Below are 27192 nucleotides of genomic sequence, written 5' to 3' on the forward strand. Positions count from 1 at the left end.
TACAGTGAGTTCCGCTTAATGTGATCACTGGTTTATAGAATCAACCGTTTTTTAGAATCAAAAACGAAAATCCCAAACCAAATTGTATGTTACTAATGTAAAATTGACCTTTTATTAGAATCACTAAGTACTGGATAATTGAATCACTTTTATGAACAATCTTAACGTTTTTATGGTATTTCAAACTGATTAACTTATAGAACCCATTTTATTTTTGAACTTATTAGTATGACAGTATTTCGTTGTACGTTATTATGTCATTCAATAATCATCTTTGTGCGTCATTTACTTGTGTCATTTATTATGTATGTTACATTAAGTATGTGATTATAAATAAATATGTAATTGTATAAAAATATTGAATCATGAAAAAAATGTTGTAAATGTTTTATAGAATCAACCGGTTGATAGAATCAAAATGACCTGCACCAAAGTGATCACATTAAGCGGAACCCACTGTAATACGATAATATTATTCTATACCAAGGTATTTAATTTTAATTGTTCTTCAAATGAGTCATAACATGTTACGTAATCATTAGATGACTTCTTTGACCATTCTTGGGAGCGGATCATGCAGTGGATATGCCATAAAACTGTTCATTTATCAGTGTCGCGAAAAGCGAACTACTCCTAGAACCATTGTCAGTTCTGGAATCGAGGTGAAGAGGATTATAGCTGTCGATGGATTGCTCGACGACCATGCGACCACGTTGTTATAGTTACGATGTGACCTACAGGTCAGATAAAATGCACCAGACTGTCAGGATTCCGACAGTGGATGCGTCCCGATGGGGCAGTCTACTCTTGTCCTCGGAGAATCCAAGGATAAAATATAACATGATATATTATTATAACAATTAAAGAAAGGATTTGTATGCGGTTGTATATCGTATTTTTCCTTTTCATTCCCCAAAAGAATGTATCCTCAACGCAAAAATATCCTTAGAAAATCATTAACATTTTTGTGTAGACAACTACTCAACCGACAAGAAAATTATCACTTAACTAATTGTACAGGTGCTCTATGTTTATGCTAACATTTTGCATATATTCGAACATTGATTTTCAGAATAATTTTTAAAACCATCTGAAGATCGCTATTTACCTAAACCAACATTTAAACGAGTACCTAGTTGTAGTGCGTTGCATAAGTGTGTGCTTTACGGTATATGTCTATGGTAAATGGTGTCTGATCTGATTTTTCCAATATTCCCATCAATTTTATAACACTTTAAAATTATATTTTATATTTTAATTACTATTTAATTATAATTCCAGTTGTCCACTTATCTACAACTGTCCGATACCTATTTATTGTAGAAGGGAAGATACGATGTATTACTCGTATATCAACAAAAATTACTTTACAAGATAAACTATTACGCCTCGTTGATAGGTCGAATTCTGATATTTTTTTTACCTGAAAGATAACTTACTTTATTCTGGTCTGATCATAGCCTGTACGACCTGCAAAAAGTTCTCTTCTCTTAAATAAAAGAAAAATATCACAGGTTTATTTACCGGCTTTTTGCAAGGTGCAATAGTTTTTTTAGTAAAAAACGCACAGGCTCCGACGATCTTAAGTAGATATTTTAATAATACTTATCGTAATAAAGATATGGGGGATTAGATGAATTGGAAATGTTAGTGAAAAGTAATATAATAATTATATATTAATCTATCATAATGAATAAATTGTAAAAATTGGTAAAGTAAAATAAATACTACATTTAATGATTATAATCCTTTGTACTAACATTTTAATAACTCAGAAACTACACCGGAATCTACTCAAAGTAGACTAAATCGCATTAACGTTTCCAAGAAAACTATCGAATAAATAATTTTTCAGAAAAAAGGGGTGTTCTCATTTGGAAAGTATAAGTTTGTATCACCACAAGACACTCCATGCAGTAGAAAAAAATCAGGAACTTAATAATATGATTTTTAGGCATGCTGAAAAATTCTAAAAACATATACTGAACAAAATGTATAATATTGAAGGAAAAATATTGGGGGGGGGGGCTGATTGTACTTCAAAACTATCTTGCACAGTATATTAAATTTAGATTTAACTTTATGAATTTATAATGTTTACATTTACCGTCCATTAATCACACATTTTGTTTGGTAAATTATTTGTTCAATTATAATGTTGCGTGCTCGGTGAACCAGCCATCTCCATTTATGTAAGCATCAATTCAATTTTGAAAATAAATAGTACTATAGAAAATATGTCCGACCGCGTTGGGATATTTTATTCTTATACGACGAACACAAGTAAGTTGCAACATAACTTACACAGTACACTAAAATATTATTGTAAGCGATCGATAGTAATATTATTTTCTTAAAATTTCATATTACGATATTATTATACCGACCAGTCCATTGAGGCGGCTGTTACCGACGAAATGTGCAAACAAATATCAGTTTTTCGCCTCTCAATGAAAACGGTTTATATTTTCCCACACTGAAGACTAATTAACACAAACGGTTTCATAAATCATAATATTGTTGCGTAAATCTAGTTGGAAGTTATTATTTCTGACGACTTAACTATGGACTTCGTGTTTATGATAAAAATTATTAAAACTAGTATTCGACGTGTATATTATTGCCGTGTATTTTATTTTTTCATCATAACACGTGGGCTTAAAGCACACAACGAGTCTCGAGTGTTGTTTGTATTATTCGAGTATATTATGATTAATAACTACGGCTCGACTGCGATCGCATAAAGGAGCACTTTAAAAAATACAATTTCTATATCCGACGGATTTTACTTATTTTATTATTATTATTATTTTTTTTTTTTTGTTTTGACGAACACTGAAATCATAACAGTATTAAAAAAACAGATAGGTAGTGCGTGGAGGGTACACACGAAAAAGTAATAATCCAAAACATTTGCCAAATTTCGCTAATGGAACAGGCATCACTCCGTCGAAATACTAATACATTTTTCCATAGGATCCTCATTGTGGAGGTAGCGCAGCCTCTCGAACATGTGACCCACGATGTTTTCGCATATTGGTTTAACGGCCTTAGACTCAACATCATTATACTTAAGTGTAACCGAATTGGTTCCGAAAAATCAGAATTTATTTTCTGGTTTCTATATTCGTTATATTACTCTGAGTTATAAAATCTGATGACATATTTTATTCTCTAGAAATATTTAATGAGACTTTTGTAAAATAATTCATTCGTGTGAATAATACTGCAATTTAAAAAAATATATGCTCTTCACCTAAACGTTGATTTCAAGTGAAATATTACCAAAGTCAGAATTCAATTATATTTAATTTGTTTAATTCGTATTTATATAAAGGCTATATTTTTGATTAAAACGTGTCACCGTTTTGAACATCGGTGGTTCGTAAATTGCGTTTCGATTTTTCTAGACTACACGAACTAATATAAACACCTTTTGCACAGATGGATTTATCACAAATTAAAAGGTTAACATCGATTTCGCCAGAAAAATATTATAAAGAAAATATTCACTTTAATATTTTTAGATATTTAAATTAAAAGTACAAAACGTGTAAATGTTAAAAAAAATAACGACAAGTATAAAAAATATAAATAAAATCCATTTTTAAATTTGTTCAGAACAATACGTCGTGCTCAAGTTCTAAACTGTTTTAGTTCAAATAATCGAAAGAGAATAAGACCTTATACACTTAGTATTGAAAAAAATGAATCTCAGATCTAAGTTTACTGATTTCACAAATTATAGTCTATTTTTTAACTTTTACATTTAATTGAATCATAAAATGTTTGGTACTTCACAATAATATCATCCAATATAGTCGGTGCATAACCTTTTATTGCACTTCAATATCTTCCTGCGCAATTGACGTATACCAATCAACATGTGATTTGATACTTGTCTTACAATTTTTAATTTTCTAATTCTTTGTCTTATTTTTTATGTCACAACATAATTTCCATTATTCCTCGTTTCCGGGCCATTTTTCAACATTTCATCCACAACCACATGATGGATGTCTCTCGTGAGGACATCTTTGCTCTGTCGAATGACCATTTAGCTTTGATGATAACAATTTAAGCTGTAAAACCATAACTTCTGTAGGCCCATTGGCCCATGTAGCCGAGAGTCTTTGTTTTCTTACAATAAAAAAAAAAAATTTAAACTGTAGTAAAATGAACTCTGTATTATAACGAGATTATGAGGGGTGGACTGCGCATGTCGTATACGAATATAAAAGTGAACACTGAACGCACGACGAAAATACAGAACTGAAATCGTCTAAAAAATAAAATATAAATAGCTGGGGGGGGGAGGGTCATGGATACACCACCCAGATCATGCCGCCGGCTAACACGTTTACACTCTATATTTTTACCGAGTGCTGTGTAAAGAAACAGATTACAGAATAAAACTGTGGCTCGGCGTGGCGCGTTGGCTGCTACCAGTCGCGAAATGCGACTGGGAGTAAGTAACGACCACAGCTACTAGTTCCTGGATGGGTGACCACCCGGGTTCGTAGTAGTTAAAAACCTTGCCACACATACACGTGTTTGCTACCTACCATAACAACCGTAACAATCGTAAAAACAACTTATCGTACCAACCTTACCCCTACCATAGTTCATAACCCCTACAACAGCTAATGGCCTTTGTCGCCGGGCTTAAGTTCAATAATAAAAAAAAAAAGAATAAAACTCGAATGACACATTTAATGTAATTGAAAGAAATGTAGGTAACCGTGAGTGGATAATATTGTCTAACATGTGCAACAGAATGTTTATTGTGTCATTATGTGTAAGAGGAAAAAAAATTGAAACTCATCGTTTTGTACTTGAACCGTCGTCGTAGTACACTGTAATAATATTATATGATACGTCGGATAATAATAAACAAATAATATTATCGCGCAGACCCTCCGGGCGGCTTCTTCAACCATAACAGTTTGTACACATGTCAGTTATAATGTGATATTTCGTACGAGGGACAATCTCGCGGCAAGAGCGTTTCCAATTTAAATTCAAGAATGAAAATAAACCGTATACTTGTCGAGATGAACACAATATCATTTTCGAGCTGTACGGTTTTCGTGTTTTTCTTAAGTGTTTACGCGTCGGAACAAACATATTTCCTGAATAAAGACTACATAAGCACAATCAATAGTGTCGCGAAGACTTGGAAGGTAACGGCACTGCGTATATTATAATAATAATATTATTAGCATCGTTAGGAAACTACAATTCTGCATGCGGTAAACCACCTGATTTGTTTTAATATTCGCTTAAATATTTTGTTTACCGATTTTCACGAACAGCTGGGCAATCGAAATGATGCGATTCGCTTTTTATCGTACAACATATTAGATGGACAAAAACAAAAAACAAATTTTAGTTATTTCATAAAATAATCATAAAAAGAAATGATTGTAAAGAGTGTAAAAACTAAAGTGAATCAATTGATTCTGGCTTCACTATTGTTTTTAATTTTCGCAGATAGGTAAATAATCTTAAAAACTGTACACAACATATTATAATATAATAATAACACAGCAACAAAAAATTAGTGATATCCCAACAAATGCATTCTACCATCATTGTCCGCTTGAAAAAAATAGCTCTGAAAGTGGTGCTATCGTTTCAATCTATGAATTTTCGATACCATTCGAGCTCAAACTAGTCTGCTGACTGCAATTTTATTGAACTTAGCTCGGTGACTTGAATTAAATATTAAAAAATACCACGAGTACATAATAATAATAATTTAGTCTACTGTCATTGAAATAGCACGAGGCGTTACTCAATAAGTAATTAGTTCAAAGTCGCCGAGCTCGTGTCTTCCCACGTCGCCGAAACCCAATTTGCCGAATCCCAATTCGCCGACATCCCAGTTTGCCGACTTTCAATTCGCCGACACCTCAGTTCGCCGACTATTTATTTACATGTTCCCAATTTGCCGACTCCCAATTCGCCGACTTATTAAAAAATAAAAATAAATACAAATGTATCATGTATAAATGATTATTAATCCATTAAGTCAGTAGATACATTATTTAATTATTATATATAAAATAAAAGTAAAGTAAGTATAAATATTATTCATGTATAAAATATAAGATATGTTATATATATATATAAAAAAGTAAATATAAATAAAAAAAGTTATAAAATTATTGTATGATTATATGATATTTTATTATATCGACATACTCTATTAAAGAGATTTCTTCTGATTTCAATCTAAAAAAAATAAAAACTAATTATATAACAACTATTATACATGTAAAAATTAATTATTTTATAATATTTACCTATCCTTTGCATTTTTTAATCTTTCTTCAAGCTTTCGAAATTTCATTTTAGTTAGTGGTTTTAGATTACCGTTTTTCTAGGCTTGTAGATCAAGTTCAAAATTTTGTTGTTGATTTTTTATTTCAGTTATCAACACAAATATGTGATAAGATCATTGTCAACTGTCGGCGAATCGGGAAAATGAAAACTTTATTAATAATTTGTCGGTGAACCGAGACGTCGGCAAACTAGACTGTCGGCGAAAAGGGAATATTTTAAAAATATTTTAAAACTGGTATATTTGTCGGCAAATTGAGTTGTCGGTGAATTGGGATTCGGCAAAGTGGGTATGAACCGCCGAGCTACACAAATTATATTATCTAAAACTGAAAGACTTAGCTATATGGAATTACGGTAGAACCGCGATTATCCGGACCAATTAATGTCAAAGGCGGTTCGGGTAAGCAAATATCCGGATGGTTGGCATAATATGACACATCCAAAGTTACATAGCAGTTGTATGAATACATTGTAGGTATGCATTTATTACTTATGTGTATGCAATAGGGTTTTTAATTTTTAACAATAAACAAATCGTTTTACTATTATATTCAACTGAAAACGAAACGACGAAAATACGATTACGATTTACGAGTTATTCGAAGACCAAACCTTTTTTTTCGTCCGGTTGATTCTCGGATAATCGGAGTTCTATATAGTGTATATCATAACTCTTAAAGTTTTTTTTTTTTTTGGTATTATTATAATGGTTAAAAACTACAATTCTACTCGACAGTAGACCTTCTAATTTGTTTTAATTGTTGTTCAAATTGCGTGCTAATATTATATTTTGTTTACCTGCTGCCCATTGAAAATAATTAATTGGCCGATCGAAATAAAACTACCTAACTATAAGTGAGTAATTAGAGAGCTGTAAGCTTGAACATTTTTATATGAATACGATATTGAGAATATAAAATAATATAATGATGATTGATATTCAATTTTTCAATTTTATTCATTTTTTGTGCTAGAATTAGGTACATGACTACCGACAGAGGTAGAATTAGGCTATAGTCACATTATAAACTACGGTAAATGTGATAATAGTATTGAAAACTCGTAATATTATGTATTTTATTAATAATAACAATAATATTGTGATAATTATTATAATAACGATAGTGATAATATTATTCATATTATTATATTGTTGTAATACTACATATTGTCAGTTGTCACTAAGTGTTTTGTGTTCGATTGACAACTATTGGTCTAAGACTTTAACAAAAATAATAATTACAAGACCCACATAAAAAAAGTGTGCATGAAATGTTTAGTTTTTGTTTGATTTGTTTCAATCATTATTAAGTATTTTCTATTTTTTTCTTAAGCAAACAAAAATTTGACTTAGAGTTTTTAAAATGTATGTAGGTCGATATTAAAGTTTTTAATTATTATATATAATGTGAAAAATGTGATTATATGGGCTATTTAAATTTTAAAAAAATATCACGAATAAAATATAATAAAACATGTGTTGCAACTTTATAATAGAAAATTTACTATTTTACATTGAAAATTTGAGATTTGCTATTATCAATTTATAAATTATCTAATTATCGGAACGGACTAGCCGATTAGGCAAAGATAATCAGTCATTATCCGTCTATATTCATAGCACAGAATAGTTTTTTTTTTCGAGTAATCGAAGTTGTCGACTTATCGAGGTTCTACTGTATATGGAAATTTATTCTGTCAAAAAAAAAAATTACATACCAGAAGTCATTTCAAAAAAATTACGGATGGAATTTGTGCATTCAAAAATGCACCTGAAGAAAATGTCCTACCTCCACTAAAAATAGTTAAGAAGGGGGGATGTGTTATATATTGTCCTCGCGATTCATTATGAAGATATTATGGCGTCATTTTCAATAATAACCAATTTAACACGAATCGCACAAAGAGAAAAAGCAAGTATCATGCACTGCAAAATGCAGATTAAATTAAATATAAAAGAAAACCAATTTTAAAAACAAAAGGAAGAAGAACGTAGTTTCTGGAAATATACATAAATAATGCGGTATAATGCATAGGTTATTGGGGGTCATAACTTATAATTGTTGGAGCAAAATAAAGTGACATTTTTTTAGTTGAACTTTGGATTTTAAGAAAACTGAATTTTGCTCGATCTATCACTCATCTGTTAAGGGTGAAGTGCGTACTTCATCACTGCAGTAATATATGTGTTTAATTAGATTTCAACGACAGATTCGTTGAGAACGACAGAAAAATTATGAGTGAAAATGTCGGGTGAGTATCTACTTCTGATGATATTTTATAATTAATAAATATCATTACGAGTGATTGATTTTTACCTCGGTAATACGGTACAATGTTAATATGTTGAAACGATTTTTTCCATTTTTCCAAAAAAATCAAAATAATATATTTTGTAATAATATTGTATTTATATTGGCTATTTATAAATATTTAAATTAACAAACAAACTTGCAACGGAATTCTATTTATAATAAAGTACCTACTACAGTGAAACCTTTAAGCACTGGACTACTCTGGGTCGCTGAAATTTTGTCCACTATTCGGATGTTTCCGTTGGTGAAATTATAATGTATTTTGCAAAGATATTACGACCTCACGTTCAATAATATAAAAACGATTTACTACAAAAAATAATTAAGGCAAGACAAGTAACTACGCAGTGCAGATAATTGCAGGTTAAATTAATACGAAGAAAAACAATTTTAAAAACAAAAGAAAGAAGAACTTATAAGTACCTACTGACAAAAGACATAAGTCGGTATATAATGAATTTTAATATAGATTCATTAAGTTCTTAATAATTAGAGGAGCGAAAAATAAGTGAACTTTTTTAGTTTAATCCGCGAGATGCAATATCAAAATTAAGGCAAATTAAGCATTTGGAAAGAATTAAAGTGCATTTTAATATTCAATATTACACATATTCTATTGTTTTTATTAATGTCCCGAGTCAACTGTCAATACTGCAACGTACCTTAGAATAGGTCTGCAGTGTAGATAACATAATATAATACTCTCAACATGTTTAAAATGTCATCGTAAATAGATGATAATAATAGATATAAATAATGGCAGAGAGTTTAAATTACAAGAAAATATCATAAATCGTAAATGGAAAAATCTTATTTTACGTTCAATATCCAATTTCATCAAGATTTGAACTTCAGTGGTATACAAAAATAATGTTTCTTGCTGTAGTTTGTTTTTATATTTTTAGACTTCTGTGAGAAAACTTATGAGGAATTTCAAATGTTAGAATTGAAAATTGTATGCATTTCAATTACAAAAATATAATTAGCAACATTTTAAAACATTGACGACTTCTGTAAATTTAAACTTCAAAAACTCATCAGATAGAATTGAATTTTCATATTTTTTAGTTGCAGTAACTTATGAAGAATTTTTGTTATAAATATTAAATCTATTTTATCAACATAAGTTGAAAAAAAAAAACTATTAAGTATTTACGATTTCAAACTAAACAGTTATAACTTATAGCTCAAAAACAATTAAAATATTTTGAAAATTATAATATGTCATGTGTAACATAAATATTCATTGAAATGTTTAAGTATTCAGTTATATTTATTTTTGAATTATAACAACAAAATAAAATAATTTTCCTCGATTATCGCTTAAAACTTAAGAGTACATCATCGTTACGTCATACATCATATATTATCGTTCATATCATCGGAGTCTTACTATACTGAAAAATATTGTATTTTAATCAATACACTAAATGTACAACAAGAAACCACACTTAAAAACAAAAATTGAACTTCGTGTTATTGCTCTCAAAGTGACTAGGAAATTAAAAAAAAAAAATACACTTTCTCGTAAAACGACGAATTTCCAGAGTCTGGAATAATATAGGAATAGTCATATACTCATATAAACACCACCGACGAGTGCTTTGCAATTAAACTAATCAAATAAATTAATAGATAATCAAATTAGAATTTGGTACATTTAAATGATTTCTACAATGAAAATGTGTAATATGACAGATTGTGTAAAAAAAATAAATTAAATCAGCTTATGAGAATTTATAAATATATTAAAATGTTGATAACAATATAAGATATTAATTTTTTTTTTTACTCAAATATCAATGTCGAATAAGTATCGTCACGAGAAATTTCGATGTTGGTATTCATTGATTTATGATATTTTTATATACTTTTGATTTCATAGAATGTTTATTATAAATTGGGGATGCCCCTCTCTGAGTAGTACAGGAAAGTCAAACTCAAATCATTAACTGGACGAAAAGATATACTACAGCTTACTATGCGGACCGAGTGTAAAAATGTGTAAATTGTATTCATTAATTTTTTTTTAAAACATTAACATTGCCTAATGTATGTACTTCTACAATGTAAACTGTATGCATTTTTTTTATCAATTTAGCTTACATCGTCCGTTGTCTGTTAATGTCGGTAGGTAGCCGAGTGCAATGCAAAAGCGAGTCCTTTAAGAATATCTTTAAATTATATGTGCAGTCCAAAATCTAAATGCGCGTTATGAAAACGTATGACTAAGTTGAAAACGGTTTTCTAAGCAACCTGTTTACAATAGTAGTACTTAGTCACGTTTTAATATTGTAATACACCGTCGATAAAAATAATCTGGCGATTAATGTCTTAAAATAAGTAAATAGACGCAGTTATATTTTATTAACTTACGGTTAGGTCATATACACTCTCGCGGCAACACGATTAGTCATAACTGCGATTATAGTTTTATTATGTGGGCTGTTAATGATTATAATATTCTATTATCGATGTGATTTTGTTATTTGTCATCAATTCAAAAATTCTCAAACGAAGTTGTATTGCAGTCAACACGACCAGAAATTCAGCGGGAAATGCACTGCTGTTTTGAGTACTCTAAGGATGCATTACAATATTACCGAATTCATATATAACGTAACGAACACTTCAAAGATATGTACTTACTGATTGTGTTTTGCATATTTTGACATTTTCGGTTTTTATCTTTTTTTAGAGAATTTTTTTCGGAATTTTCAATTCAATGTTAGTAACTGTTAGTGCATATTATATTAATATTATATTTTACAAACTTTGAGTGCGAATTATACAATTCAAAATACTATAACGAATAGTGTTTTCATAATATTATATGCCTGTAATATTTTTTTTTGAGTTTTCATCATTCGTGCCAAATGGCATTTTTCCCATTATTATAAAATAGATAGGTATTGATATATTCATCCACCTCCAGCGATTATCTGATGTTATAAAAAAACAATTTATCGGTCAGTCGGAGATAGGCACTGTTTTTACTCATTGTGTGTGCCTGTGTTTCGCATTAAGTTAGGTAAGAGGGTCGATCATTGATAAACAAAAAATGATTTAGTCACAGGATCATCTTTAAGTTGTGCGAAAATCTGGTGTTGAGTTGTATTTAAAACTTTCAAACATTCGAATTTGAATGCGTACCTAACCATAAATTATAAACATAGAGTGAGCATGCTTAAAAAATCACTTCGTAAACGTCATATTATATATTAAGATTACAGATGTAATTATAGACGTGACTTTAGCCGTACTCATAAGCTTTTAACTGAAAACAAAATACATTTAATAAACGTTATGTCCACAAAGGTATGACAGTACTTACAGGTACAATGTTTTTTGATATTCACCAGAGATAAAAAATAATTATTGTGAGATGACGGTATCGTACAGTTCCTTATCATTAAATAAATATTATAAATATTACCCATGATATATATATATATATATATGCAATTTAGGTGCAATAATTATCAACTTGTTTATATTTTATATTGATATATTATTTAGAATGAACAACATTAAGAAGTGTAAAAACTGATGTAATATTTTTTCGAATTGATTTTATTTTCATTTTATAGTGATGAGTGTAAATACTGTAAATAATAACATTTTCACCGGGTCGTCAAAATGCTTGACAATGTAATGTGAGGTTTCACATACGTTTAAATATTAACAGCTGAAGACATTAAAGATACACGATCACAGTTTTTTTTTAAAAGCTTTAAATTCAAATGTCGACCAAATTCATCAAAACCATGGACATTTGCCAATTTGTTTGTAGTTGAAAATTTAAAATAATGTTTAGTTCTTAAAGCTGCTTATGATTGAACATTTCAAACAATCGGTGAGGTTAGATGATTATATTATAATGACAAGTGACAATGATTATATTAAATGATAACATTTACCTTGTGAGGTTACGTCAATTACACAAAATAATGTGATGATTCTTTAGATTCAGATTTAGAGACAGTTATCAATTAATAATATTTTTAAAATTAATGTTTTCAGCAAAAATTGTATTCAACCCACTGTTATACTGATCGTAAAATCAATAGAAATAATATCATACATATGATAATATATGGTATATCATATATGCTCATAGTATTGTAAACAGACAGACAGCCTTCAATCAGAACTGTTGTATAATAATGTTTTCATATCATTGAATTCAAATTTCACATAAATTACATTGATTCATCTGCACACCTACCTACTTTACAGCATAGTCCAAATTTTTACTTTTGACCAACCCTCATAGTGCCAACTAGATCTTTAAATATCGATCACGTTTATACAGCGGACGTGATAATCACAATTGGGCATGTAATACGTAGTCGCTGACTTCAAGATATTAGTGCATTGGTTTTAGTTAAAATTATTTACATGAAAATATATTGTTTTATGATTTAATACAATACATCATTTGTACATTTATTTTATCGCAAAAGTATTTTTTCTTGTAGAACACTTGTTCATTAAAGTATTTCTTATTTTTCGTTGGTCCGAAAATTCTACAATTATTGCTATGTGGTAATTATTAGGAACTGCCAAATAATTCAAACGTTGTTGTGTCATAGTACTCATCATGTAATTTATTAAACTTCTTAACGTCGAAAAACATCTTTCGGTAATACATGTTGTGACTGGTATTGTCAATATCAATCATACCTATTTTTTGAGCTCGGTTAAATAAATGACTAAGTGTGGTTTATCTTCAACAATCTTTATTACATCTGAAAATAATGATACGTTTAAGCCTTGGCCTTTAATTATATCATGAAACATGTCTCTGTGAAGTTTTAGTTTATGATTATTTAAATCGTCCTTATAAAATCCACAAATTATTTGTGGTGATATGAAACTCGGATCAACAAAAAACATATAAATATGACTCGAAGAAATTCGAACTTTAGAATTAAATCTTAGTTGTGCCCAATTTGTCACATGTTAATACAAATAATCAACACAAGTTAAGACCAAATCAAAAGTTAGGTTAGTTATGATTATGAAATATAAAAATTCCAAAGTTTAACCATCATAACAAAACATAGGTAAATTTATCAAAAAAATGATAAAATGTATTAAATAGAATCTAAAGCTAGATAATAAAAATCTCAAGAGTAGATCATATTTTTATTAGCAAACACGGTTGTCATTTCTACTTTTGTATCCTTGACAAATATTGTTCTATCCAATAATGACAACAAATAACTAAAAATATATCTATTGTTCTATATCAGAGCATATAATGAATATTTAATTATTCATAGTACAATCGATAAAGGCGTTTTTAATTACATTCTATTAGATGGATCACACAACATTATTTTGGGAAAAAAATAATTGTCCAGTGAAATTGTTTAAGAGTCAAATTGAACCTGGTAAATGTACAGCCTCACATTCCTAATTTTCAGAGATATTATAAAAGTTTAGAGAGTAGTTCGAACAATGTAAATCATGTGCCAAGTGCAAAATATATATATTATTATATTATATAAATAGAGGGTATTATAAATAACAACTTATTGGTCAGTTGAAGATACTTGGTGATATCCCATTTATTTCAAGCTTGCTTTTTATTTATTGTGTGTTTTAAAATGTTGTATTTAGTTTTAATATTATTGTTAGTTCAGGTAAGTCGAAGAAATGTTGTAAATTATGAAATCCAAAACGTCGTTTTCCTATCACAGTCGTTGTTTCGTAAATATAAAACCATTTTTCTCAAGGTCATTATTTTGTTAAAAAGATATCGTTTTCAGGAAATGTCGTTATTTTTTATGGTTTTCCTAGTTATCAATATGCACAGTATGTACAATACTCCATAATTTTTAATACTCTTATTGTTATTGTTGACATTGTATCATTCAGGCTGGCATCAACTTTCATCCGGAAACACCTTTGAAGTTCATATTGGGACTTTTGGGCTCAAAAGGCGTGGGCGTCTCGTACACGGGTCCGTTTAAATTGCACGACCCACTGTACAAGCCCACTGAAAGTATTCCGAAAGAATTTGACGCGAGAAAACGATGGAAAAACTGTACGACGATTGGGACAATTCGCGATCAAGGCAATTGCGGCTCTTGTTGGGTAAATAATATTTTAGACGATAATTTGATTCAACTATTTTGGCAGAATGTGTATTAACAATATTATCCTCTCAATTTTCCTCTTCCGACCACGCTAGGCGTTCAGCACTTCTGGAGCGTTCGCCGATCGTTTGTGTATAGCTTCGAACGGAAAATTCAATCAACTGTTATCGGCTGAACAAGTGACTTCCTGTTGTCGCCGATGCGGTTTAGGTTGCCAAGGAGGTTACCCGATCAGAGCTTGGCGATATTACAGCCAAAAAGGTCTGGTCACCGGAGGACACTTTAACTCGTTTGAAGTAAAACAATATAATAATAAAAAACGTAGATGACAATATTTATCATTATAACATTATACATGGTTCGAACTAAAATAACTTAAATTGGTGACTGTATCCATTTCCCACAAATAATAATATGTACCATTTTCCTCTACTGTCCACCTTTAAAAAAATCGATCGTTTTAATCCATCACGGGTTCAAGAATCTAATAAATATATTTTTACGTCATAAATCATATTAATTTAACATCAACAAAATATATTGTGTATTTATACAACATTGATATCATGATTATCCATATTTTGCTTTTGTGTTTTGAGCTAAGACATATTTCTAGTTGTCTTTAAGATAAAAATCAAGAATGCCTGTATTTGATATTTCTGTAACCAGTGAATATTCCCAGTGAAATTGACCAAAGTTAAATGTGTCCATGGCAAAATACCAAAATAGACAGTAACCAAAAATGTCAATAAGCAAAAATTGAGTGTTAAAACTTAATAAAACAGGAACAAAAGTTAGTTTATTTATTTATATTGATTTGGTAAATTAGGTCAAGTAAAACCAGAACAATTTATGTCGATTAGCAATAAAAATAATTAAAAATAATTAAATATAACGAGTGTAAAAATAATAAATACAGTATGGAAAATGTTTTAAAATTTATATCATAGTTTCTTCATAAATTGGAAGTAAAATTTGTTTGAGTTAATGATCTGACTTAAAAAAAAAAAAAAAACAAACATTATGTAATTGTAATAGCTGTTTGTTGTTAAAACATAAATCAATGTTATAAACACATTTTTAGTTAGGTATATTATGTATAATAATCCATTTCATCTGCATATTATTTATCGTATTTTTGATTATAAACAACTTTTCCGTGGACTATAACACTGTGACGATGGCCAAATATTTTAACATGGACATAATTTAAGTAAAACAAGTTTTTGAAATAAAAATTTAAACCAATCTGCACAATTAATACCTATTGGAGGAAAATGGTCCCACCCAATTCAATTTAGTGAACGTTACGTATCGAGATGATAATCATAATAATTTCAACCTACAGTAAAATATTGAAACCGGTTTCAGGGATGTCAACCGTACATGTTTCCGCCGTGCTCGGCAAACAATTCTTGTAGCGGTCAACCAGAAAGAAATCACAAATGCGTAAAAAAATGCTACGGAAATACATCGATTTCATACAGGAACGATTTCAGATATGGTAAAATTACTTTGTGATTACATTTTTAAAAACATTTTATGAAATTTTTAGAATTTGTCTTGCAGTAGTCAACTGTAATAGAAACTTTTGAAATTATTTTAGTACATTTTTTTAGAGATAATTTGAAAGTTTCTATTGCAGTTGATTATTGCAAAACTAAATCTAAAAATTAAAAATTATAGCGATAAAAATGGTTAAAAAATTAAATTTTTTAAAATTCTAGTTCTATTTTAATAACAATTAAGACATGGTGTAAAAATATTATTTACAAAAAGTCAAAAAGTATATTTTTACAATATTATCATGGCTAATATTTTTAGTACCGTGTAGAAACTTTCGCTTTGTATTACTTAGGGATTTGAGTTTGAAATATTTCACTTGAAATATTTTCGACTGAAATATTTCTAAATTGACAATAATTTTACTCTTCTTAAAATATTTCAATGAAATTACTAAAAATATTTTGTTCTCTTTTAAATGTGTTCGGTTATAGTTGATTAGAAAAAGTTTATTGATTGTACGTAGGCAACATTGATAATAAATAACTTATCAGTTATCAACTAAGGTTTACACATTACTATAATATATTAATGGTTATAAACAATATAAACATTAAACATTTATTATAAATTATATTATTATTATATTTTATATGTAAATATGATACATATTTTGTTTGTTTCATACAATAAAACAACTTTTAAAAATGTTCTCTTGAAAATTGACCACTATAAACTTTTAGACATATAATATGTTATACAATTTTTTTTTTTTTATAGAAATTAAGCATTTATTGAAAATGTCATGAAATGTTTCATACAATTTTAAGACCCTGGTATTACCAGCCATAAAATATATTGAATTATCTCACGAAATACAATACAAAACCGTCGTATAATAATCGAGTCTCAATACCTGAGTGACAAATAAATAATATACTAATTGAGTTCCGGTCACAAACGAGAAGTATATCTTTATTGAGTACGCGGTCGGAAACCAAAAATATACTAATTTAGTTTTAGGAATATTTTGAGTAGAATATAAAATAAATTATAATATAAGTACCCACGATGGAAACGACTACGGGACTACGTGTTATCTTTCACATCATTTTTATGACTTTCGTGAGATAATACATATACAGGTTGGGAACTTCAGATTTCATTTATTCCATCGTCGATGCAACTATTGTTTTAAAATTAAATTTAATGCAATTTATAAGAAAAACAAAACAAAAAGGTATATTATATATTTAAATCTAAAGGCTTATAGTCGTCAACTTGCAAGTCAATATTTCAAAAATGAGTGAATTGTATTAAACAAAGAAAAAAATATAATATACTTAAATATGCTGCGGAAGTCATTTAACAAATCTATGATATAATAAATTTAAACATAACTTTTTAACTCGTAAGTTATAAAAACATGAGCAGACTCAACATCGTAACATGTTTTAAAATTCTAATAAAAAAAATTGTTTGATATTTTTTTTTTGTTTACTACTTATTAAATTAGTACATTCACATGTAAATCCGCTCTGGATTTCTCAAAACTATGTTATATTTATACAACTCTAATTTATAAAGTATCATAGTGCCAAGTGTTATAACTCTATAACTTTGTAATTATTGAATAAATATGTAAGTAATAAGTATAAAACAACATGAGTTGTATTACTTTACTGAATCCAATTGTTGGTTTTAATCACCTAAAATCTTAACTTTTCTCATGTGATTTATACAGCTAATATTTTATACCAATACATTTGTACAGTTACAAACTTTATTTATAAGTTATAACCATTAACATAATTTAGTAAATCGTAAATTTAAGTTGCTAACTATAAGTTATCCACAATCAATGTTTACTGTATACAATCTGTATTGTTAATCATCTATAACCGAACACGTTTAAAAGAAAAAATATTTTTTATAATTTCATTAAAATATTTCAGGAGAAGTCAAATTTTAAATTTTTAAATATTTCAAATTCAGAACCTTAATAATAATTACCATATCTGCCATTATTATTGGGTTTTTTATTCACTCTAGTTTACGATTTACACAGAGCACCTTGAATAAAATTATGTTAAGTAAAAGAAATAAAATTGCGCTTTTGATCGATGGTTAACTTTTGCATAAAAATTTATTGAAAAATTCCAGATGGAGATAATTTTTTTTTAAGTCGGAATTAGTATTAAAATATGGACATCGATTAGTATTGTACATACAATTTCATTCGACTCACTAAGTATACATCCCAAAACAAGTAGCTATTGGCTCAATTCAAAATCAGATTATACTTATTTGTAGTATGAAAGATGGACAGTTAATTTTTATTTGAAAATTTTGTAAGTGCTCAGTTTTTATGCAGAGAGGGAATTAACAACCGCACTCATCCCATATTATTCTTCGACAATGCGTCTTAACAAATTATAATTTTTGGAATTTTTTAAAATACTTGAAGATTATACTTTCAAATACTTAAAATCAGCCACGTCATATAACGAGTTTTCATTTATTGAGTATACTCCTTTTATTTATTGTATCCATAAGTATTTTACTTTATGTGAATACAAATTAACAGAAAAATGGGCAGTTCTCATTGGAGAACTTCAGAAGCTTATACACCACAGTGGAAGCGTTAGGATAAGGATGTTCGTAAAAACAAAAAATTTAATTAAATTTAAAAAAGTTATCTGTTTCTAAGTATCTATTTGAAACTATGATATTTAACTGTTCAAGTGTAAAAAAAAAAATCCCATAAATCGGAATTAGAATGAATGTAATAAAAACAAAATATTTGTCTAATACAACTAAAGCGAACAGTGGAAGTAAGCAATATATTAATTGGCGAATCACCAAAATTAATTAAATAATTTAATAACCGTAATGATAATATTGTTTAAATACTATATTTTCGAAACACTTTATATTTTGTTTTTTTCATTTATAGTTGAAGGATGGCCATATGTCCTGGCCTACGAAAACATGCAGAATGATATAATGACTTACGGGCCAATCGAGTCATCTTTTGATGTGTACTCCGACTTTATATCGTACAAGTCAGGTAAATCCAATAATAATAAAATATAATATTATGTAGAGTTATTTGTTTTAATATTGACAGTATTCAAATAGTTTTTTTTCAAGTATTAAATTACATAATATATACAAATATTTTTGCGCACTCTAAATAATATTTTACTGTAAGTCTGTACCCAATTGTTTTATACTGGGAGTACAAAATACTTGGAATTAATGTAATAACAACTTAAATTTCTCTTGAACTATTACATTTTTATCAATCATTTAATATTTGGTTTTTGATAATTATTTTACAATAAAAATTTAATAATATATTAATAGTTACCTGGCAACTAACAAGGTATCCGGGAACACACGAACATGACGTATAGTGGACCAATTAACTTCTTGAAGAATAAATAAAAACAAAAACAAATAAATCAAATGTTAACATTAACAAGTTTCCTCGATAAGTATCTTAATATTTTTTATTAACATTTTGAGAATAATTTCAAACATTTGGTTTTCGAAACCCTTAAATGAAGTATTGCAGATATATCTTAACTTGGTACTCATATGATAAAATAAAAAATACCAGTGATCAGCGTTCAAATATTTTACTGATCGATACTAAAAAAAGGTGGGAAAGTAAAGGCGAGGTCGTGAGTATTGAGCGAGTGGGTCACCGTAATCGAATTAATTGTTAAATTTAAACTCAATCATACTATCTATTATTATTGTGTACGATGAATAGTTCTGGCCTGATAACGGCCTAGGGTCTAGGGTGTTTTATAGTGTATTGATAGTAGACTATCTAGAAACATTATTATTATTGACCCGATCATTGTTTAATACAGTAAAACTATTATCTTTAGACTCATCTTTCGAATGGCGCACGACGTTTAGATGACAATAGACAATTCGCGATATTTAAATTACTTTTATTGTTTTAAAAACAATCACAACGTTACGACACGTATTATAAAAACGTACAGGCCTCGGTGGATATGGAGAACCAACACTGCCCTTCTAACGCGGTGCTTACGTGCTTAATTATAATTTTACAATGTGCTGCCTCAGCTCATTTGGGTCATTGGCCTATCATTAGGAATACGACACTGTCTTTATTGTTACTGTTTGATTTAACTTTTGTGTGCACCGAACTGGTTGGCACACACAACACTAAAACATTAGTGTCGTGGGCAAAAAAAAACATCACGTTTTAGAGAAATTCGTTAAATGGAATGAAACTAATTTTTCACTATAATTTGATGGGGTTCCCGAAAAGGTTCATTATTGTACAGAAGTTTCACTTCCAGTCGAGACTTTGGTATTATAATAAGGAGTAATTTTGGATGAACTGTTTAAGAATTTGAACTTAAAATGATGAAAAAAAAAATTAGCATCTGGTTATCATTATTATTTTTGAATATCTGTGATAAAGACATCATAAGTCTTATGACTTTACATTAAGTATATTACCAAGTCTTTGTCTCAAGTTGTTTGACCAAACGAATAACTTTTGATCGAAATCTAGAAAAAAAAAACTAAAACAAATCGGAGAGGATCCAAGCGAATTAGGTGTAACTTTTCGATAACCAACAGGTCACCAAACAAGTATTTTAATAATAATTATATTACAATTACATCGAATGTATTAATTTTTTGTTTTTCCACATTATCAAACAATGTACCTTTGATATTGAGTCATATGTTAAACGACTGATCACAACAAAATTGTGCTCGAAATAAATAAATATGCACTAGGTATAATTTGTAATCAAATATAACTTTCTGCTCAATCCATTATCCATATGAGCCCTAACGGGTAATGAATACTACTAAAGATAAAAATATATACTTGGATCTCCAGTTTAAGCGTTTTTAATTACAGTATCAACTTCTAATCAGAACCGTGTACCCTAATTCTTCTAATTCCAAGCCTTCGCTATATAAATTGATTATTTTATACATTTTTAACTACAAAACTATTTTCCAATGTTCGTGGTCTTATCAACACACCAACTTAAAATCCTCATACAAATAAATCGTAATAATATATCTTTAATGTTTTTTAAATATCTATAGTAACCTTATCTATTACGTTTTTAACCTTTTCGACCGAATGAATAGTATTTTGTATTGATATTTATAGAAAAAAACTAAAATGGATAATTCAAAAAATTATAATGTCTTAATACATTATAAAATGCGTTTAGAAAACGGTTTTAAAGTTCCTTCCCTTTTTCAATAATACTTAAACATACACAAAAATAACAGTGTTGGTGTGTTGAACGCTTTTTTTAAAAGTATCTTAAGGTTAGGTATCTTAAACACTAGGTACTCTAATACGCAAGTATTTACAGGTAAAAAACACCGACAACTCGATAATATTCGTCAATTGATTTCAGGTGTTTACTCCAAATCGCCCAACGCTACGTATTTGGGAGGCCATTCCGTTAAGTGCATCGGATGGGGAGTCGAACGAAACGTGTCGTACTGGCTGATGATGAACTCGTGGAACAGTACTTGGGGAGACAGAGGATATTTCAAGATCCGGAAGGGCACGAACGAGTGCCAAATCGAGGATTCGTCGACGGCCGGGGTGCCGGAATATTAATATAAATGGGGCTGGAATTTTTATCTAATATTCATTATTGTTTTAAAAGGCTAGATATTAATACCATATTAATGGTTTCGTGTATTTATTAATCACAACAAGTTTTTTTTTGAACTTTTTAAAACATGTTTTGGCTTTCAGGGAGTTTAACAATAAAATCCGTTTTTTTTTTTTGTATATTTGTTTAAGAATTTTTTCAATAAATTAATTTTGTAAATAACGATTAATACCCATATAAAATATTTATCAATATCAGTTTTTCGAAAGGTTGCGTGTGATTTAAAAATTGAGCTTACGAGTAATGATGGAAAAGTAAATGAGAATAATTTTTTTTCAGTTTAAAACTGGATATGAATAATACTGCGGTATATTTTGGGGGGATTTTTTTTCGGTGTATTTTAAGGGTTTTTAAAGAGGATTACATTCTCAACCCTTATTACAAGCAATTGTACCCCTGTATTCGATGATATTAGTTTTTTGTACTTATACAAATGTTATGAAAATAATTTTTATCATAGGCCATGATATTATCACCTTTAACGATATTGTGTATTTATATTCATTGAACAACAAACAACGATCGTTTCGAAAAGGATTAGTTTAATGAAAAAAAAATTTGTTTTGCGAATTCAAGGTCCATCAACGCATTCATTTGTTTAAAAAACAAATTATATTTTATGCTTTTAACGGGGTTAGTCAGATATGTTGCACTAATAAAAGTAGTTTTAGTGCATTAATAATATCCACTTAAAAACGTATTAGTATGAGCTAAAAAATGTAAACTACCTACTTATGCCAAATTAAACTTAATAAAACGTTTACATTCTTTTTCATTTATATTAAATATTTATTTTCATAATTTATATGTGTATGTACCTATATTGGTACAGTATTATATTAAAATTGAATGGTTGATATACTGACATTACTGCTCAGGAATTATGGACCAGCTGATCGGTATGCGGTAAATGCATTTTATTAAAAAAATAATTCACTTCAATATACAAGTGTTGTCGAAAATTTCCAATAATTCAAATTATTATTTTAGATTAAAAGAAAAAAATAGCATTAAAAATCAAAAACACGCGAAAAATTGTCAAAACTACATTACTAGTACGAACGACATACGGAAAAAGTGAAAGAAATTTGTATCCTACTTAGGATGTTATTATTTCCAAAAAATATTCATTTGCTTTAACTTCCTGACCATGGATTTATCATTTTTTATGTTTTTAATTTTTAGAATAACAGCATAAACAATTTCATAAAAGTATAAGTTTATATAATTAAAAATAATTAATAATATATTAAAAACTGGATTCTTGTACATTAAAATGATATGTATATTTTATTAATATTATTATAAAAAAATGTTCAAGTTCATAATATTATTATGAAATAAGGAATAAAATAATATGTCGATTTTAAATAACCTAATCATAACTAAAAACCAAATGTATTTATTCATTCAAGTCAAGGGGAGATAAAAATATTATAATATTGTTAATTTTTTTAACATTATGAGTTATTATGATTTATGTTTAAGCCTGGATACACATTTAGATTTATTTAAGAACGAAATTTGTATGCAATTAAGTAATAATTATTGAAATATAATAATAACGTTGTGTATTCGACACGTCTTGGCAAGTAGTTGGCCGTATTATATATTATTTTATTATCGTCGTCATCGTTTTCCAAGACAGTAATCTACTAAATATGGAATATTTGCAATCGTCGACAACCGTAATTTACAGTTCAATGCACACACCTCTGCCCACATCTTGCCAAAACTCCAAAATATTCCATCTACTGACCGTTTTAATATGTTTACCATCAATCAGTATTATATTTTTTTCAATATCAATTTTCAGCTTTTTTACTTTGGCTGATACAGATAGCACTACAATATTGTAGGCGACGATTGGATGCAAAGTATAATATCTCTGAGTATTTTTTTTTATTCTTTGATTTATTTAAGTTTTCCAAAAACAATTCAATGACAGTTTAAATTAACTGATTCTAGTGTATAAAGTGAATGTACACGATTAATGACAAAATATAAAAATGTTGATATTGCAATTCATTATTTGTATGCATGTGGCGATTACAAGAAGGTTTACTCGGTTAGAATATCGGTACCGATTATATATGAATCGCAGTAAATACCGGTAAGTTAATGGCTATGGCAGGGTTTTTCGAAATTTATGTTTGACATCTTGAATAAGTACATATTTTGCAAGTTGTCAATAGAGACAGTCTAAGTTATGTAGTAGATTCATGTATACTATCTTCAAATGTATTAACTATATTGTAATAAAATATATATTATTTCATTATACTCAAATAAAATACAACACATTATAATATTATTATTACTTACATACGGGGATGGGAAACCCAAAGATACTGTAGTGCCAAATTTAAAAAAATTAATATCTTGATAACCAGAGCATATAGAAAGCAACAAAAAAAAAAGGCCATTCGAAATATACATTTCAATTGGTATGTTAAATAGTTTATAGAGAGAGTATAGACAATAATCTTTAAAATTGTATGATGTAATTTTAAAATGTTACTAGGGCCAGATAAAAAGGGCTCGAAGGCCACCAGTGCCCCCCCCCCGCTTACGTATACAAGTGGCGGTGTGGTATAAGCAGTTTGAATGACGTTTTATAAAAATGCAAATTTAACTATTCAAAATTGTTCAAAAGTATTCTGAAATCAACCTATGGTCTAGCGTAGTATTACGCCACAAGTAATTATAGTGTAGTAGGTACTGACATTTTATTTCAACAGTCGGTACCTTTGAACTTTAGTGCTTTTTCAAAATTTTAATCACATTATCAAAAATGTCAGTGATGAAACAAAAATAAATGTGTTCAGTGCCCCTGCGATGTGATTTTAGGCTTCTAAACATAAGAGTAGAACACATTATAACTCCGTTGTATCCATCCATCCATTCATCAGTTACCAGTACATTCTTACGATTTTTGATAAAAAGATAGGATTTACAAATTGAATACATAATTTTTGTTATTCGTTGATTTTTTTTTTTTTATTCTGAAAGTAGGTATTCCAAAAAAGTTTAAAAATCGAGAAAATGTATTGATAATAGAAAACAATATTGGCATCTTTAGAATTCTCATACAGAGCCTAAAAAAGATAAAAACTAAATATCACCCAATTTCACCAGACAACAAATTAAGTTTGACCTGTATTTGATGTCAACCGTGCGCCACACGCTTACAAGGATATCGATATCACCAACCCAGAATATACCTAGGTAGCGTTAATTCTGTGACCACGACATAATCTCAGGCTTAAACAATTATAGTATCGGCCAAAATAGATCGAGTAACAATAGTATACAATATGTTTTTTGTCAAATGCACAGTATGATGTAAAACTATAATAGTAATATAATAGTTGTTATGTACACTGCACATGATATGCACACGAGGACCTGACAAATTAAACGACTTTAGTTCTAATCAGTTGGCATTAAAAACAAATAATTAATATTGTTGATACAATTTACGGACTCGTGCGGGACAAGTGCCTGCAGTACAAAATATGTTTTGGAAAAACTCGTGGATTTGTAAATCTTATTTTCAGAAACATTTTGATGGCAAACTATATTTTATGCTCAGTTGATTACTAAAACATTGCTGCTATATCGATTAATAAAGGAATGTAATATATTATATTATTTATATGTTTTTTTTTTTTTTTTTTAAGGCGGATTTCATAATATTGAATAAGTACCTAAATATAGTATGATCGTCGATGGTGTTCTTTTTTTATTTCATCGTCATTATCATGATAATATTATATTATTATTATAAATTATAATCTATCAAAATCAAAAGACAACATCGATACTGCTCGCTTTGAAAGAGACTACTGCGCGATATAAAGTCATTAATTTGTAAACAGAACAAAAGCTGACGTTTTGAAGTATACCTATACATGCGAAGCCCAGGTATTCTTAATTTAGCCATCGACAACGTCTCAATGAAAAATTATCATCAACAATGATTTAATTAAAACTTCTTAAATGATGATCATAATTAAATATCCGTTATTACAAATATTTACTAAGTATTGAAATGTCTTATTTAGTTTTTCGAAAAGTGCGTTGATAATATTATTATTTTGCATTTGCATACGCTAGTTTGGTCCCTTAGTGTAATACCCAGTTTAGTACCTTCTATTGATCATTTTTTGGATTTAATTAATATCAGCTCGAAGAGCCGACGCCGTTTATTAAATTCGATGTCGTCTATATTGTAGAAGGTTATGATGGCGATGAATTTAAGACGTGAGTGCGTTTACTTTCCCGTGTCCAATTTTCTCGTTCATTAATTTATTATAATACACAGTACGAATTGTGACGATAATACAAATCTGTCATAACCAATAATAATATGGTAATACGCATTTATACCGGAAAATGGCCAGTACAAAATTGGACAGCCTAATGAGACAATTTAGATTCGGTGCGCGTCAAAGGCCAATGATATTTGTTTTTTTATTCATAAAATATCAAACATATATTCTAAACATGAGAAATCTTTTTGGTTTTCAAAATTTTTAGATTTTATGCATTACTTGATAAAATATAAGTGAAAGAAAAACAATCGCCTTAAGTCTATACTACCCGTCTGGGTTTTTCGTGTGTTATTGTGTTAAAGAGGTACAATAATATTTTATATCAGTGATTAAAAAACGGGCTTTGGATTCTAAGCACATTTTTTTTGTTTAAAATTCATATACACTTATGAGCAATCTTATTTTTTTTAATTTTCTAGTCTCAGATACCAAAAGAAAAGTATTTATGCATTTTTGACTCAAAATAATTTTCAAAGTATTTAGCAAAATGTCTTTATTGATTTTGACGAACTTTGTCAAAATTCGTAATTCATAAAACAGAATTCACTCTCAACTAGTTTTTAAACTACACAATTAATAACTTATCAGGAAATTGTTGTCAAGTTTTCATGTTTTTGATCAAGTGAAATGTTTGTATCGACACTTATATATAAAAATCTACATTTTCTCTTGCCTATGTAAATTATATAACACAAAAAAATTAAAATATTTTGAAAATTGTTTGGCTAAAATTCTTATACAAACATTCAGTCAAAATTTCATGCATCTATGATTATTTCATGTTTAGAGTGATACCAAAAAACAAAATTTATTTTTTCAAAAACCTATTTGGCTTAAAAATATCATTTTTCCTTTATTTTTTTTTTGTTTTGCTATT

At 28.6% G+C, this 27192-nt stretch overlaps 1 protein-coding gene across 1 annotated transcript; it reads left to right on the forward strand.

The window, feature by feature from the left end:
- Positions 1-4933: 4933 nt before the first annotated feature.
- LOC111037426 (cathepsin B-like) lies at positions 4934-22742 on the forward strand. Its single transcript, XM_022319994.1, has 6 exons — positions 4934-5183; positions 14550-14768; positions 14866-15066; positions 16142-16274; positions 19230-19343; positions 21712-22742. The coding sequence occupies exons 1-6, from the start codon at positions 5028-5030 to the stop codon at positions 21918-21920; spliced, it is 1032 nt and encodes a 343-aa protein (XP_022175686.1). The 5' UTR covers positions 4934-5027; the 3' UTR covers positions 21921-22742.
- Positions 22743-27192: the final 4450 nt, after the last annotated feature.

This window comes from Myzus persicae, unplaced genomic scaffold (assembly GCF_001856785.1).
Source record: "Myzus persicae strain clone G006 unplaced genomic scaffold, MPER_G0061.0, whole genome shotgun sequence".
NCBI lineage: Eukaryota > Metazoa > Arthropoda > Insecta > Hemiptera > Aphididae > Myzus > Myzus persicae.